General features: G+C 46.3%; 1 protein-coding gene across 1 annotated transcript; it reads right to left on the reverse strand.

Annotated features, from left to right (window-relative positions):
- Positions 1-960: 960 nt before the first annotated feature.
- On the reverse strand, positions 961-17,505 carry LOC138969381 (lactosylceramide 1,3-N-acetyl-beta-D-glucosaminyltransferase A-like). Its single transcript, XM_070342153.1, has 4 exons — positions 17,190-17,505; positions 6,907-7,026; positions 4,150-4,469; positions 961-2,922 (listed from the first exon to the last, which is right to left on the reverse strand). The coding sequence occupies exons 2-4, from the start codon at positions 7,001-7,003 to the stop codon at positions 2,209-2,211; spliced, it is 1,131 nt and encodes a 376-aa protein (XP_070198254.1). The 5' UTR covers positions 7,004-7,026; positions 17,190-17,505; the 3' UTR covers positions 961-2,208.
- Positions 17,506-17,825: the final 320 nt, after the last annotated feature.

Genomic DNA, 17,825 nt, shown 5'->3' on the forward strand with positions numbered 1-17,825 from the left:
CAATAGCATGCACGCTGTTTTCATGTTGGGTCATAGCCACAGCAACATAATTCTCGCAACCCTTACTGTCAGAATCATGCACACTATTTTTATATTGGGTCATACACACATCAGTATCGTTCTCACAAACCTTGGCATCAAAATAGTGAACATTGTTTGCATTCTGGGACATACACATAGCTACCTCGGTCTCCAAACTCTTATCTTCAAAAACATGTACATTGTTTTCATCTTTGGGCAAACACACAGCAACATCAGTCTCACGTCCCTTTTCATCATAAGCATGCGCATTGTTATCATCTTGGGACATACACACAGCCACCTCGGACTCCCAATCCGTATCAACATCATGCACTTTGTTTTCGTCTTGGGACAAACACTCTGCATCAACATCATTCTCACACTCTTCCTCCACTTGACCTACTTTCACTTCAGACTCACTCTTCATGTGTGCATTAATACTTGGCTTTGCATTCTCAACTTCCAAAACCACATTGTGTCCTTCATTTCATCCTGTTTTAGCACTATCTTATCCGTCAATTGTAAACATGGCTTACTATCGCTGTTTTTACCACAGTTTATGATTCTTTCATGCTCTTCTGGCATGATGTTTTGTTTATCGTTCCCATCATAGGGTATAACACCAATAAAGTCAACACACAACAGTCCGGTTTTACTTACTTGGTTACTTTGCGACACAACATCCTTGGAGCGCTTGTTACCAGCAGAGTCCTTGTTCTCGCTAGCACTGTCACTGTCTCTGACACCAACGCTTGCTAGCCAGCTGGACCCTGTTGTAGCACGTGCATCACAACCTTTTGCCCTGGCATGCGTTCCGCAAATTTCATGGGGCTATAAAAACACCCTTTTTCTTCCAAAATGCGGAAGCTTTTGAGAAGTCCCACAAAGGGAAATAACTCTGCCTGCCAAACAACATTCTAGGTCAAGACTCATTGTTCATTTGTTAATTCAAACACATTAATCTTTTAATTATTACGTCGATGTTTATAATTAGATCCGTTTTTTTCAACCGATCCTTAATTTTTTGTGAAGAGTGTAAGTATCATTATGTATCTTTGCAAAACGTAAATATTTAATTTAAAAAACAACGGCCCACAAATGTAAAGAACAGCAAAACATACCAACAAAGGCACACCAAGCATTTAAAATACACCTTTCTCTGTTTGAAAAACTCAAGTTACGGGAGTGATCGCACACACGACGCACAAGTGCTAGTATGTAGCTTACCCGTGAATATTGCAGCTTTCGCTTTGATAATTTATATAAAGATCAGTTATCCTTTTGCACCAATACAAACCAAAGTCTGATTCACACCGCAGAAAGGTCTAGACCAAAGTCTGATTCACACCGCAGAACGCTCTGGACCAAAGTCTGATTCACAACACAGAAAGGTCTAGACCAAAGTTTGATTCACACCACAGAAAGGTCCGGACCAAAGTCTGATTCACACCACAGAAAGGTCTAGACCAAAGTCTGATTCACACCACAGAACGCTCTGGACCAAAGTCTGATTCACACCGCAGAACGCTCTGGACCAAAGTCTGATTCACACCACAGAAAGGTCTAGACCAAAGTCTGATTCACACCGCAGAACGCTCTGGACCAAAGTCTGATTCACACCGCAGAACGCTCTGGACCAAAGTCTGATTCACACCGCAGAACGCTCTGGACCAAAGTCTGATTCACACCACAGAAAGGTCTAGACCAAAGTCTGATTCACACCGCAGAACGCTCTAGACCAAAGTCTGATTCACACCACAGAAAGGTCTAGACCAAAGTCTGATTCACACCGCAGAACGCTCTGGACCAAAGTCTGATTCACACCACAGAAAGGTCTAGACCAAAGTCTGATTCACACCACAGAAAGGTCTGGACCAAAGTCTGATTCACACCACAGAAAGGTCTGGACCAAAGTCTGATTCACACCACAGAAAGCACTGGACCAAAGTTTACTTTAAAACACACACACACACACACACCCCTCCACACACCACGCACGCTTACACGCACACACGCTTACACACACACACACACACACAGCACTCATAAGGGACAACCTGAATCCCTGCCAGACTCACACAGTCAAGGCACAAAGGATTAGAGACAGCTTTGCATCAGTGCACGTACACTAGGAAGGGGCAACGCACACAATCAGGAACAGTTGTGGTTGTAACTGAACTTTGCGGGTCACACTTGAGCAATCAAGCGGAGCCCTTTGTTGAGCGTGTGTAGAATGGAGGTCGCGTTCCACAAGGCGCGGAGTTGTTCCCCTTCCGCAATGACGGCTAACATGGGACAGTCGTGTTTCTTGACATTCAGGCACTGTTGTGCTTTGTCGGGGTTGAGGTACATCACCCGGTTGCTGTAGCCGGCAAAGTAGAAGGAGACGTTGGTGGCGATGACGGGCAGAATGCCGTACAGGTACACGTCGTCCACCCAGAAGGGCGGCGCAAGGCGGGCGGCGTCAAAGAGGGACGGAACGAGGTCCCCCGTGATGATGACCATGTTTCCCGTGCAGTAGTGGTAGGGGTAGCGCGTCTCGTTTCGGAACAGCCGCCTGTCCACCGTCCACTTGCCCGCCCTGTAGATAATGGCGCTCTTGGTGTGCGACTTGGATAGGTTGCACATCACGGTCCTCCGCTTGTCCTGCAGAACGGGCCAGTAGTGGTGCAGCAGTTTGACCGTGTCGAAGAACATGTCGTCGTCTAGTTTGACCAGCACCTTGACCCGCGGGCAGTGGTGCTCCACCCATCCGTAGCCCATGACGCCCTTGTGGGACAGGTTGTGGTAGGAGTCGAGGAAGTCGCCCTGCACCAGGTCGCCGTGCTGGTCGTGTTCTGCTTCCAGCCTCTGCTGCTCTGCGTCAGTAGACACACGGCCCAGCAGGAACACGCCACGCACCTAAACAACACACACACACACACACACCGTCAGTAACAACATCATCACCATCGTCATCGCCACACGGCCCACCAGGAACACGCTACGCACCTAGCAGGGCCGGACTACCGGGGGGGTTATGGGGGTTGCGCAACCCCCCCCCCCCCCCCTAGCCTAAACATGTACCTTACTTATTTAATTTTTTTATTATTGCTTATTTTATGCCGTTTCATGCAAGGAGCGACCATTTTCCTATCTCAGAATATGACCTACCCATCAGCTTCAGGGGGCTTCGCCCCCTGACCCCCACAACGAGGGGGGGGGGGGGTTCTAGGGTTTCCGGACCCCCCCCCCCCCCCCCAGCCAAAAAATAAAAATAATGCATTTCTTTATTTTACATTGAGTTTCAATTTTTGGGGTATTAATTAGTGACAAAATCTGCTGCCTGAAACTGGTAATGATCATCCTCAGAATGCACCAGATTGCACCATTGTGCATCCTTTTTTCAACATTTTCCGGGGGGCATGCCCCCGGACCCCCCTAGCAATCTAGGCGCTTCGCGCCGAGTCGGCTCGGCACTTCGCGCCTTCACACCCATATCTTCACAATATACTTTTGAAAAAAAACACCCATAAAATGAGCTTATCCGCCCCTGCCGCCAGGGGGGACATACCTCTGGGCCCACTGGCAACCCCCCCCCTCCTCTTCGCCTAGTCCGGCCCTGCCTAGACAACACACACACCGTCAGTAATGACATTATCACTATTGTCATCACCAGACGGCCTAGCAGGAACACGCCACGCACCTAAACAACACACACACCGTCAGTGACGAAATCAACATCATTATCACCAACACAGTCCAGCATAAACTGGTCACGCACCTAGACAACACACACACCGACAGTAATCGTCATCATCACACGACCAAACAGGAACACACAACGCACCTAGACAACACAAACGCCGTCAGTAACAACACCAGCATCATCATCACCACACTGCCCAGCAACAACCCGCCATGCACGATTTAATGCAGGCATAGCCATGTAACAGCTAGACCCAGCACTTTGCAAGCCTTGTTGATTTTTGTACACAGAGGCAACCAAAAGGATTACACTGTGACTCAGAAAGAATCGACCTGAGAAAGAACCAAGACTGGATTTCAATGTACTGACTAGTGAGATGTATACGATGCAAAGAAGTGAAAATAATAAAATGGCTTTGTAAAATTAGCCGTGCAACTTACGTTGGCGTTAAAGAACAGGACGTTGCTTGGCGCCATGAAGGTAGTGCGCATGTCGTGGCGGCGCTGGAAGTGGTCCGGTGCCGTGTGCACCATGAAGAGAACGTGCACCTCGTTCCCGTCCTTCGTGCGGCACAGGTCGGGGTTGTTGAGCAGCAGTGGAGCGTCCAGTGTGAGCGCCAGGTGTCGGGGTGCCTCGTCCTCAGTCAGGTTCAGGTAGAAGAGCAGTCGCCGCAGTTCGTTCTTCTGTCGCCGTCTTGCCGTCGTTGTCAGGGAAACCGCTTGCCTCTGCCCTGACACTGAGCTGACTGTGTTGGTCGTTGCTGGTGCCAAAGGATTTTATTACCATTTGTGTGTACCATGCGATAATTTGACCAATCAGGATTGATTCTAGGTGAGCCTCTTAAAGGCACAGTAAGCCTCCCGTAAACCATCACAGATACTGTCAGGCTTTTACACACATTAGAAACACCCTTTCGTTTAAACACTCACCGCTTGAGAACATCCTAGGTGCCCTCCGTAAAGAGCGAGCAATTTTCAAAGAATTTATTGTTGCGTGGTTTGTCTTACCCCTGAGCCATCGTGAACCCGTGTGATGCATCCAGTTTCCCTTTTTCACAATGTAGTCGTCAATTAGTAATTTGAATGCGACTCGATGTGAGCTTATCTGCAATAGCACGTTATTATGTACCTCTGACTATGCACGAAACAAACGGCTGTGGTTCACAAGAACTCTAGCGATGGATTTTGACTGTTAAGAGGAACTGGCAATAGGTATAAACCGTCGTCTGCTACGAGAACCACGACCTTGCGTGACCCTGCTTCCGGGCTTTTCTTTGTTCAAACTTTCAAAACTTCGAATTGTACTGATCTTGTCTTGATGAAAAAAGAATTCATTTATGATTTAAGTATGTTTGTGTAACAAGCTGTCAATTTATTATTTAGATTTTAAAAGTTAGGTCTAGCGCCAAAACGCACCACGGTCCGATTGTCTCTGAGACAATCCGCAAAATTAATTCTTTAAAAATTGCTCGCTCTTTACGTAGGTCACCTAGGATGTTCCCGTTTGGTGAGCGTTCAAATGGAAGGGTGTTTGTACTGTGTGTAAAAGCCTGACAGTATCTGTGATGGTTTACGGGAGGCTTACTGTGCCTTTAATGTTATAGCGGTCAGGCAGAGACCCTTTTATTTATTTATCACTTTAAAAATAACGAAGACAAACCAAAACTTTGAAATAAAATTATCAAGGCGACTTATTTATTTTATTTTTAACATTAAAACCCTTACCATTTTGAAGTATCAAAAAGTCAAACCTGTCGGGAGGGGGGGGGGTGGGCATGCTGTGCGCAGCTCTCTTGACAAGTACAGTCGTGGTCAAAGTTCGGAAGAATTAAATGAAGAGTCAATGAACCATCTTGAACACGCGGCCAGTACAACTGGCCTTGACACGGAACGATTCAAGGGGGGCAATCTCAGTCATCTGAAAGAGGGAAAGCCAAACGCAATCCGCCTTGTTCGATTTTATGAGCTTGGACGATAGAGAAAAATAAGAAAAGCAAAAGCTGGAGTCCAGTCTGGACGAAACTGCAATCAAGAACGCAGAATTGATTTTTTCTGAGTTTTTTTTTTTAGCCGTAAGCGCCATTTCTCATTTCGAATTTCTCATAACTGCTGTTCACCGCAGTGAAACCAACAAAGGGGCCTCACTCTGGAAGAGTTTCCTGCTCCGATAAACATGGCGCTTACGACTAAAAAAAAACTCAGAAAAAATCAATTCTGCGTTCTTGATAGCAGTTTCGTCCAGACTGGACTCCAGCTTTTGCGTTTCTTATTTTTCTCTATCGTCCAAGCCCATAAAATCGAACAAGGCGGATTGCGTTTGGATTTCCCTCTTTCAGATGACTGAGATTGCCCCCCTTGAATGGTTCCGTGTCAAGGCCAGTTGTACTGGCCGCGTGTTCAAGATGTCAATGAACTTGCGCAACTCAGTTTTTGTCAAATGTAGTTGTACGTCATTTCCTTACTGTCTGATGTTGATTCTCAACATATTCTATTCTCTTGGACAAGAAAAAGCGAAGCAAAAGGTAGGTTGGACCTATCACGGAGATCACCATGTAAACGTAGAAATGAAACAAAACTGAGGCGGTCTCGAATAGCCCAATAGGTTGAAAAACATGAAAACCAGCAACCAACTGGCCAATCATACCGACGGACGATATGCCGGAGGGGTAGGGCCTATTGTATTGATAAACGATTTGTCCACAGACGTCATTTGAATGGCGATAATGCACAAAGGCAATAATGCTGATCAAAGTTTGCCGTCTAACGATGTGTCATTTGCAAAATGAATTCAGCCAAAAATGTCCAAATCTGTTGATTTATGGCAGTGTATACGAGGAGATGAATGATGTTACCCCGTGTAAAAACCTGGATAGATATGGGACCGCGTGTACATGATCCCTTACACGAGAAGGAAGAATACCCTTTGCTGTTTTGGAATGGAGACCGACGCCAGAGAATATGTGTGCAGGCACACTCTTCATAGTACAGAGAAATGATACAGAGAGAGATGTTGATGGAACTTTATTTTTCAAGGATAGAGGTTTAAGGCGACGCCTTTTCTTACAACCGGAAGAGAGAGAGAGAGAGAGAGAGAGACAGAGAGAGACAGAGAGAGAGAGACAGAGAGAGAGGGAGGCGGAGAGGAGAGAGAGAGAGAGAGAGGAGGGGGTGGGGGGGGGGGGGGAGTTGGAAGTGTACCTGTTTTGTCCAAACATTTGAAGATGGTGAGAAGGTTGAGACAGACCGTGAGACAGAGGAGAAGCAGCAAGACTTTCAGTTTTCTTCTGAAGTTCATCCCGTCACGCGGCTCACTCCAGTCTGTAGGCAAACATTGATGACTGAACAATAATCAATCAATCAATCAATATGAAGCTTATATAGCGCGTATTCCGTGGGTACAGTTCTAAGCGCTTGTCGAAGAGTTGTCAACAGACGGACACAAACCCTATCACACACTAGCAAACCCTGATAAACATACAACAAACAACTGTTTAACAACAATGTACAATAAACGCTTTAGAGAGAGAGAGAGAGAGAGAGAGAGAGAGGGGAAGAGCGAGATAGGGAGAGAGAGAGAGGGAGAGAGAAAGATAGGGAGAGAGGGAGAGAGAGAGGGAGAGAGAAAGATAGGGAGAGAGGGAGAGAGAGAGAGGGAGAGAGAAAGATAGGGAGAGAGGGAGAGAGAGAGAGAGGGGGGTGAGAGAGAGCGAGAGGGGGGAGCGGAGAGAGAGGGGAGAGAGGGAGAGAGAGATGGATGGTTTATGAGAGAGAGGGAGACTGAGAGGGAGAGAGAGAGAAGAGGGAGAGAGAGAGTGAGAGAGGGGTGGAGAAAGAGAGAGGGAGAGAGAGAGATGGATGGATGGATGGTTTAATTGTGTAACCAGTGGATTGGTTTTTACAATGCTAAAATAAGAAGAAACAAGTCGCGTAAGGCGAAAATACAACATTTAGTCAAGCTGTCGAACTCACAGAATGAAACTGAACGCAATGCAATTTTTCAGCAAGACCGTATACTCGTAGCATCGTCAGTCCACCGCTCGTGGCAAAGGCAGTGAAATTGACAAGAAGAGCGGGGTAGTAGTTGCGCTGAGCAGGATAGCACGCTTTTCCGTACCTCTCTTCGTTTTAACTTTCTGAGCGTGTTTTTAATCTAAACATATCATATCTATATGTTTTTGGAATCAGGAACCGACAAGGAATAAGATGAAAGTGTTTTTAAATTGATTTCGAAAATTTAATTTTGATCATAATTTATATATTTTTAATTTTCAGAGCTTGTTTTTAATCCAAATATAACATATTTATATGTTTTTTTAATCAGAAAATGATGAAGAATAAGATGAACGTAAATTTGGATCGTTTCATTAAAAATTTTTTTTTTTACAATTTTCAGATTTTTAATGACCAAAGTCGTTATCAATTTTTAAGCCACCAAGCTGAAATGCAATACCAAAGTTCGGCCTTCGTCGAAGATTGCATGGCCAAAATGTCAATCAATTTGATTGGAAAATGAGGGTGTGACAGTGCCGCCTCAACTTTTACAAAAAGCCGGATATGACGTCATCAAAGGTATTTATCGAAAAAAAGAAAAAAGTGTCCGGGCATATCATTCCCAGGAACTCTCATGTAAAATTTCATAAAGATCGGTCCAGTAGTTTGGTCTGAATTGCTCTACACACACACGCGCACAGACAGACAGACAGACACACGCACACACATACACCACGACCCTCGTCTCGATTCCCCCTCTATGTTAAAACATTTAGTCAAAACTTGACTAAATGTAAAAAGTACAAAAGCAACATTTCACGTAATCAAATCAGTACATACATGATATTACACTGACATGATTGTTGATCAGTCGTAACAATGTTTAGACATTTTCAGAGGCTTGCTAACATACTCAGCATACAAGGGCATGCAACACAAACACACACACACACACACACACACACACACACACACACACACACACACACACACACTCACGCGCACACACATAAACTCGCGTGCGCGCAAGTAATTATGTAGGGGAAGGGAGGGCAAGTCGACCCCCTCGGGTATGTCGTCCCCCCTCGATTTTGAGAACATGACACTGCAGGGGTGATTATCATCGATTTCATAAGCCAGAGTTACCCAACCTGAATCAGTTGAAGAAAAAAAAAATGTCGAAATAAACGGGCCCAGCAAAGCGGTAAGTCTTTGTCAATTTTGATGGTTTCCACTCTAAAATTGTTGCACGAAAAAAACAACAGTCAGTGCATGGGAGCCGCTGATTCGTAAAATGCACCAGATCTGCAAAAAAGCTTTGGCTTTCATAACAACTAGTCGAAAGTTATAGATCTCAGGCTATCCCAGGAACAATGGTAAATAGCAATGTTCAGCGAGTACCATGATCGGGTAATTCGTCCCCCCCTTTGTCGTGTAACTCGACCCGGGTCACAATACCCGACTATGGGTCCATATCACTCTCTCGTCTGTGTAGACTCTTTAATCTCCAAGAAATAGTGTCAGATGAAGAACCCGTAAAAGTTCTTTGTATGTATTTGAAATAAAAGTGAACGTAGCCTTAAAAAAATAATATTCGAAGTTGTGTGTTGATTAATTAATTAAGAGAGAGAGAGAGAGAGAGAGAGAGAGACAGAGAGAGACAGAGAGAGACAGAGAGAGAGAGAGAGGGGGGGTGCGCTTTCCCGTCATTGGAAGTGCGCGTATACTAGTAGGCCTATTAAACTATTTCACGTTCACGCAACCTGAAATGGGCGACACAAATCAATTACAAGTCCAATTTGTAAATATATTTTCCCATTTGCTTCGCTTTGAACCAGAGCAACTAATAAGTATAGATGTTTGAACATCTATCCCTTCAAATACTCACCCTCCCTGCATAGCCAAGACGTCGATCGACTTCTGACGTAGGCCGACTCATTATGACGTCATTCTCACTTCCGATTAACAAAACTGACACAGAAAAGTTACTTCAGTCAATTTCATATGTCGAGGTGATGCTATTGGGTAATATGAACAACCTTTTCCACCTGGACGAATTACCCGCCCCCCATGGACGAGTTGCCCTCCATGGAGGGCAAGTCGTCCATGCTTCAGGATTTTTTTCTTTTATATTTTATTTAAAAACCGTGCCAGTTGGATCGTTCATATTCCACACAACGCTTACACGAAAGAGAACACACCAGGTTTTACAACAAAAACAATCTTTTTTTTAAAAAGACGAGAGGTATAAGCTGCATTTGTTAGAGGGGTCGACTTGCCCTCCCTTCCCCTACATATACACACGTTTCCAGTGTATGACGTTTACATTTACAATAATAATCAAACTACCCCGTAATAATAATAAACCTCGACTTTGAGACAAGAATAAACAAGAGGCGAAGCCTTCAAGGCTCACGTAAGAAATAGACAAACAGTAACCAGGGGCGTCTTATCCAGGTGGGGCTAGAGCCCCACCACTTTTCCCCCCCTAAAAAAAAAAAGACAAAAAAGAGAGAGGGAGAGAGAGAGAGAGAGAGAGAGAGAGAGAGAGAGAGAGAGAGAGAGAGAGCCTCAAAGGGAAAGAACTCGATAACGCTCTTCTTTTGCAATAGAGACAGAAAGTTCCGATTTGGTGTGTCTGCTGCTTTTTCACGAGATTGTGCTATCGTATTTCCTAATTAAAATTGATAGCCCCACCACCTTTTCATAGCGTGTGACGCCCCTGGTAACACAAACTCAATCACTCCGTCACACATACACACACACACACACAGTAAGCATAGGTGACACTGTGCAAGAAAGCGAGACACTAGATCTAGATCTGTCTGTCTGCATGTAGCCTACTTACAGGGACACGACTAAGAGTAATACCTAATATTCTGGACTCGCAACGAAATATACTGTAAACAAATGACAATGAACAACGCTTCGACCTAATGGTCTTCAACAGGTTAAAAAAAAAATGAAAACAACAATACAAATATCAAAACGACTTATCAGAGAAGATGATGTCCTCCAAGCGCAAAAGAAGGGGGAAAGGGAGATAAATCAAAAAGAAAAATGAGCAATGAAAAATGAAACCAAAACGAAACAAACCAGAATAATAACGCTTGAAGGGCCTGAAGTTGAAAGAGAGAGAGAGAGAGAGAGAGAGAGAGAGAGAGAGAGAGAGAGAGAGAGAGAGAGAGAGAGAGAGAGAGAGACTTAGACTTAGACTTAGACTTAGAACATTTTATTCACATAAAGGGTAGACATTTTAGGCCATAGGCTTAATCTTACAATGTGCCCTTTACATTCACACAAACACATATTCACGCGTGCGCCCGACTAGAATCATAGAAACATCAAACATACAGTAATAATAATTAAACTACTCACTTATCGCCCCCCCCCCCCCCCCCCCCCCCCCCCGGCGCAAATCAAGAGCACACGATAATCCCAAAGAAATGACACTCCTCTTTCTCTCCCTCTTATTACTTACAGTTATACTCACACACCTGCGCGCGCACACTCACATACACCTGACACACACGCAATCACTCTCGTGCGCACATACATCACACATAGCCAAGTCATGTATTGATTTGGGCAAATAACGAGGGCAGTTTATTCAAGAGAATACCATCTGACAATGAGAGATATCATTGTGCAGTGATAAGTCCACAACAAAAAACAACAAACATTTGGTTACACTAACAACAATCACAAGGAGCCCTCACTCAAAAATTTAACACCGTGAATAATGATTACATAACAAGGTTCGAGTCGCTTCATGCACAACCTCACTTCAAGTGAAGGCACACACAGGCATGCATTTGCCTCAAAATTAAGAACATCATGCAACGGATTGCTAACCAAATACAACGGTGGGTGCCGGGGGTGGATGGGGGGTAAGAAATAGTTGGCATATGCCCGCTGCGCCGCGCTGGTAAGGACTGACCACAATGTGTTGCTCTCCCGTTCTTATAGACCCCCGCTGATGCATCACACGTGCAAGCCCCCCGGCAACATGGACATTGCGGCTGGGCTCTTCTCCTCGACTTTCACAAATCCTCCTCTCCCCTCTCTTTCTAATTACGGGCCTAAGTGTTGATATCCTGCTTTACTACCCTCTCTTCCCTACCTGCCAACACTGATCCCTTTAGGCCTACCTCAAGTATCTAACATCCTCCTCCTCCACCCGCGGCTAATCTGTCTCGTTTAAATAGAGTTTATTTGACGCTGTCCGCTCTATCCAAACTCACACTTAAACTACTCACTTATCCCCCACCCCCCCGGCGCATATCAAGAGCACACGATAATCCCAAAGAAATGACACTCCTCTTTCTCTCCCTCTTATTTCTTACAGTTATACTCACACACCTGCGCGCGCACACACTCACATACACCTGACACACACGCAATCACTCTCGTGCGCACATACATCACACATAGCCAAGTCATGTATTGATTTGGGCAAATAACGAGGGCAGTTTATTCAAGAGAATACCATCTGACAATGAGAGATATCATTGTGCAGTGATAAGTCCCAAATTAGAGGTACTACTCGTTATTCAGCCCAACTAAAAACAGTGTACTAGGTTAGAGGTGGGAGGTTTAGGATTGTTGTGATGTTATACATGAAGGAGTTGCCTGGGCTACATGTGATCTGTAAGATGATCTTTTGTGGCAGCTGGTCTAAGTAGCCTAAGTACGCGTTGCTTTTCCAATCCCCCATCACCTTGACAATTTGCCCCGGCACACCACAACTCAACGCCCACGCGGCACCACCCCGCCGAAAGCTGTGGCTGGAGAAGTTTCCCCCAGCAACAGCGGTAGTCAAGCGCAGTTTCTTATTAAAGTCTGATCCTTTCATCGGGAAGACCTGCGCCTTGGGGTCCATCGGCCCCAACAAAGGTAACACAGCGGTCACGGCAGACACTGGACACAAGGGATGGAGTGACATTGCCGGGAGCTTAATTTCAACAGAGCGCTCTTTACGCTGAATCGTTTTGCTCCATTGGAGCGTTATTGACATGCCCGTACCCAGAATAACCACCTGGTCTCTTGTGAGCTGCTTACAAGGATCGAAGTTCCCGTTGTCCTGAAACAAGTTCGATCTCCGGAGAACTCCGAAAAAAAGCACCAAACACGCAGCCCAGAACACAATATCTTGCCTACACTCAAGGTCCAGCTGGCTTTTTATTATGTGTAGTAATTCAGGGGTGATTGGGGTTTTCTTATCAGTGGCACACCCCTTGCATTTTTCGATGCCCTTAAGTGTTGTCTGGACGTACCACGAGTCCCTGAATGGGTGCGGCAAGCCGCTTTCAAGATGAAGAATGCGAATAATGTTGATGTATTGCTTGATGGAGGACGGTTTCAAACGTCGGGCTAGGTACGCTGCGTATTGCGCAACAGTCTGCTCGTTCACAGGCACTGGCATTATGTCCATCTCCCCACAGAAACGTAAATACGAGGTAAGGTGGGTGCGGTAAGTCTTCTTAGTGTTATCAGAAAAGGCACTTGCTCTGTAATCCAACACTTCTGCCGTCAGTTGCGCCCCTAATGGGGGCTGCTGGTCTGAAAAACAAGGAACAACAGGGCTTGGTCAGACATATGGTCACACAGGTTGATGTCGGGGGGTCTCCCCCGGTGCCAGAATGTCAACAGACGCACTAAGTCTTCGCGCCGTCTGGGCTCATGGAGGCGGGAAATTGTGTCAGCCATGATGTTTACACTACCAGCCACATGTATCGCCGCGATTTTGCAGTTCACTTTTGCACATTCCCACGCCATTTTACGGAGCAGACTGTTCACATACTTATTAGTCGATCTGCCCTTATTAATGATAGCTTTTGCGACAGTACTATCGGTATGAATAATCACTTCTTGTCCGCACCACATTGGATCCCATCGTGTCACTGCTTGCACCACAGCGCACACTTCTTTATAGTTAATATGTAGCTCCTTTGCTGCCGGCATGTCTTTTTCAAAGATGGTGTACTGCCAGTCACCTTGCCAAAAGGCACCCGCTGCAATATTACATGCATCTACATGAACATGCTGTTTTGCATTGTGAAAATAATATACTGTGCCGTTAAATACATGCATAAAAGAAAGCCACCATTGTACATCCTTATGAAATTCGCCAGATAGTTTCGCTTTGTGTCGCTGCTGCTGAAGGGGTTTAATCGTGTCCAGTATCCGCCGCAGAAAGAATTTTCCTCCTCTGACAGCCTGACAGGCCCAATTAAGGGACCCCGCTATGCTTTGTAGCTGAGTTTTTGTCGCGCGCTTCTTTCCTCGGATCTGGAGGAGTCGCTGCCGCAGTTGCTGCAACTTGTCACTTCCAAGTGACAGGGTGTTGTTTCGCGTGTCGATGTCGACACCGAGAAACGTGATACGTTGAGTAGGCCCCACCACCTTCTTCCAGCTAATGTTGAAACCCAGTTCCCTCAATAATCTAATTAAAGACAGTAACATGTCATTGCACTCTTGTCTGGTAGCTGCTACCAGAAGAAAATCATCAATATACGCTAACACACCTGGCATGCCTTTCCGTGCCATGCATCTGCGAATAGCTTGCGACAGGCGATGGAAGTGTGACGGCCCTACATTGCTGCCAAAAGGCAGCCGACTGTCAAAGAGATAAGTAGGTTTCTTTTCACCTGTGAAATGCCATTTCAGCCCAGTCATACAATAATCGTCCGGACTGATGCATACTGACCGATAGGCGGACTGCAAGTCTACTTTTGCACACCAATACCCTGTCTTCGCTAGGGCGCACGCGTCAGATACGGTTTGAAATTTAGCTGACTCAGGTATAGAATAGTCGTTCATTGCCCTACCTGTGGGTTTGCTAGCGTCATGGATCAACCTGATGCTGCCATCATCCTTGGGAATCGCAGCGATAGCGCTTACCACAGTTGGTTTTCTACTAGCTACAATGTAATAACCTTTTTCTATCTGATCTAATAGCTCTTTTTCCACAGCTTTATGGTGTTCGTTCGATGACCTATGGTTTGTTTGCTCTACGTCTAGTACGCCTGCCCTACTCTCTTCTGTTACACGGAAACCGTTTCTTATGCCATCTAATAAAAAGGTTTTGTCGTGATCGCCTTCTAGCACCTTGTGCCACATTTGAGATTTAGCATTAATGGAATCACTATTTCCGAGAAATTTGCACTTATTGGAATCTAGCTGAGGGAACGGGCTGTTGAAGGTGGGGCCTACCGTTTTGTCGGCAATTCGCTGCGCTGTGTCCTAGGCTGGGGAGGTGGTAGCTGTCACTTTGTGGTCCTTGCCGGGGTGGCCCATGCCGCAGGTGTCGCAGACGTGGAGGAATCTGCAGCGGGACCCATAGGGACAGTCGCCTTTGTTGGTATACAATAAGCACACTTCCTTCCCGTTGGGTCCCGCTGGTCGCCGGGAACCGCCGCTGGCCGTCGTAGCCTTGCCGCCCTTGTTGTCTTGGACGCCATGCTGGAGCCGGTCCCGCAGGATCACCGTGGACAGGTGGGGGTTGGGGGTTCCCCACTTGAATCCGCTGGACGACTGGCGCCTTCTGTACTCGTCGTCGTACAGAAGCACCGACTGCCACAAGTATCTGGCCCCCAGCTCGCCTATCATCTCTGTGTACCGGAGGTAGGCGGTCGAGTCAAACCCGGGCTTCTCAGCAATCAACCTCGCCATGATGCGTGCGTTTGCCACAATCCGGTGGCAGGGGGAGACTTTGTCAAGTTTTGGTCTCTGGTTGAGTTTTAGGATGACACCTCCCCCGAGTGTCACCTCTTCCTCGGCCGCCATCGACCCCGGCACAAAATCCAGAATGGAAAGATAGGAGGTCTCACCTGTTGGCTGCAGTGACAAGCCGCCTAACAGTCCCTGGAGTGGTTCCACGCTTTTTTCCTCAGTCACCCGCTGGGATAGTGGCCCTCCCCCGCTTCGCTTTTGCAGGGCCGCCACTGCTACTCTCAGCGCTACGTAGTGGCCACGCTTGAGACCCAGGCCCTCCAAATCCTGGGCAGTCACATTACTCAGCACATTGAGGGTGTTCAACTCCTCATCCTGGAGAACTTTAACCACCGTTAAAGGCAGATCTGTCGCCCACGCTCCAAATTCGAAGTCCATATTGCAGTAAGAAATAGTTGGCATATGCCCGCTGCGCCGCGCTGGTAAGGACTGACCACAATGTGTTGCTCTCCCGTTCTTATAGACCCCCGCTGATGCATCACACGTGCAAGCCCCCCGGCAACATGGACATTGCGGCTGGGCTCTTCTCCTCGACTTTCACAAATCCTCCTCTCCCCTCTCTTTCTAATTACGGGCCTAAGTGTTGATATCCTGCTTTACTACCCTCTCTTCCCTACCTGCCAACACTGATCCCTTTAGGCCTACCTCAAGTATCTAACATCCTCCTCCTCCACCCGCGGCTAATCTGTCTCGTTTAAATAGAGTTTATCTGACGTTGTCCGCTCTATCTAAACTCACACTTAAATGAGAAAAGTAGTAGAAAATACATGAATGGAACATCAATAAAGCAATCACAGAATGGAACATTAATTACGCAATCACACTTGCGCACTCACACGCAGAGAGAGAGAGAGAGTCAACAATCTACGACACGACTGCCAACAAGTCTCGGCCCGCTCAAAAAACAATGACCGAGACTTTCAGTAATTCCTTCGCGTGACGTCTAACCCTCTTACGCCATAATGTGACGTCTTCAAATGACGAAATGTTAAAGTTTCTACCACAGACATACACACGCACAAACACACGCACAAACGCACAGACAGACAAAGTTACGATCGCATAGCAAGGGCGGATCTGGGGGGGGGGGTTTACACGGGTTACGTAACCCCCCCACCCCCAAAAAAAAGAGGTAATTTATTGGCTCAGGATGCACCAGATAGCTCTATTTTGCTTCTTTGGATAAAAAAATTTTCGGGGGGGCATGCCCCCGGACCCTCCTAGAGGCTTAGGCGCCTTCGGCGCCGTCAACTTGTATCTTCGCAGTCATTTTGTAACCCCCCCCCCCCCCTCCAAAGTGAATTGATCCGCCCTAGCTTGCATAGGCTACACTTCGTGAGCCAAAAATTCCCGAGGTGCTTTGAGACTGAAACGAACCCAGGCAATTGTCATTGTGGGAGAACAAAAGTTCACAACATTGTCATTGAAAAACCAACAACAAACAAGTGCGTGAGTGTGTGTATGTGTGCATGCGTGCGTGCGCCCGGTGCGTGCGTGCGTGTGTGTGTGTGTAAATAAGGTTTATGCTGAGTTCACTTATGTCCCTGGAACATGGAAATTACAGCTTAACGTAATACACCGATTTTAATTTAAAATCCGAAATCATCAGTTTTCACCACGATTGCACCTCAGTTTGAACCCACCACCACGCTTCTCACCGTCAGCAAAGTCGGAAGTACACGGCCATAATCGCAACAGCTTCCCACAGTTTAGAACACTATTCTTGAACATCATTACCAGACTATTCTTATTCTTACCTGTTTCGTCAATGCAACCGTTGGTTCCTGAAGCGAAATCTGTGTACCTTTGGAAGGCTAGCAATGGGTGCAAATGGGCAGAATATACCTGCGCAGTTTCAGCGGCACAGACGACGCACTGCCTATTATTTATGCCGCGATAGGGATTATGACGAGTACTTGGCCTGTTTTCCTTTCATGCAACGTGTAGCGGGCTGGGATAATCTGTCGGTCCTGCTGAAGTTACATATGTGAGCGGAGCCCCCAACGATTCTCGCTTTTCGCTGCGATCTCTTTTCTCAGGGGCAGAGTGACAGCACGCCTGGACAGTTATTGCAGTTGCATGTTACAAGTTACGGTATGGTATGGTGTGCATGCTATAATTATATTCCAGTTCCGGCTTTTGCACACTTTGTCTGCTCCTTTCATATTGAAATCACTCTGGCCATTTCTGTTTAGCCCGACAAGCGTGAAGCGGGGAATAAAAGAACCGTATTGAATTCCCGTATCACTGATATCAGGCAGCGATACACGCACGGGCATATATTCACGCGACGAGATCGGTTTAGGAGAGCTTCGTTAAGTGATCATGATTATCCTTTGAGTCAAGCTATAAAGAACAAAGGGAAGTAAGCATTCTAAATATAGAGAACAGCA

The sequence above is a fragment of the Littorina saxatilis genome, linkage group LG6 (assembly GCF_037325665.1).
Source record: "Littorina saxatilis isolate snail1 linkage group LG6, US_GU_Lsax_2.0, whole genome shotgun sequence".
In the NCBI taxonomy this organism is placed as follows: domain Eukaryota; kingdom Metazoa; phylum Mollusca; class Gastropoda; order Littorinimorpha; family Littorinidae; genus Littorina; species Littorina saxatilis.

Bases quoted from the DNA above. Each gene is read 5' to 3' on its own strand.
- LOC138969381 (XM_070342153.1), bottom strand. From the start codon at position 7,003: ATGAACTTCAGAAGAAAACTGAAAGTCTTGCTGCTTCTCCTCTGTCTC. The intron at 4,470-6,906 runs GTACACTTCCAA...CTTTGGCACCAG, and splicing joins CAAATGTTTGGACAAAACAG to CAACGACCAACACAGTCAGC. The intron at 2,923-4,149 runs GTAAGTTGCACG...TGTGTTGTTTAG, and splicing joins TCCTGTTCTTTAACGCCAAC to GTGCGTGGCGTGTTCCTGCT.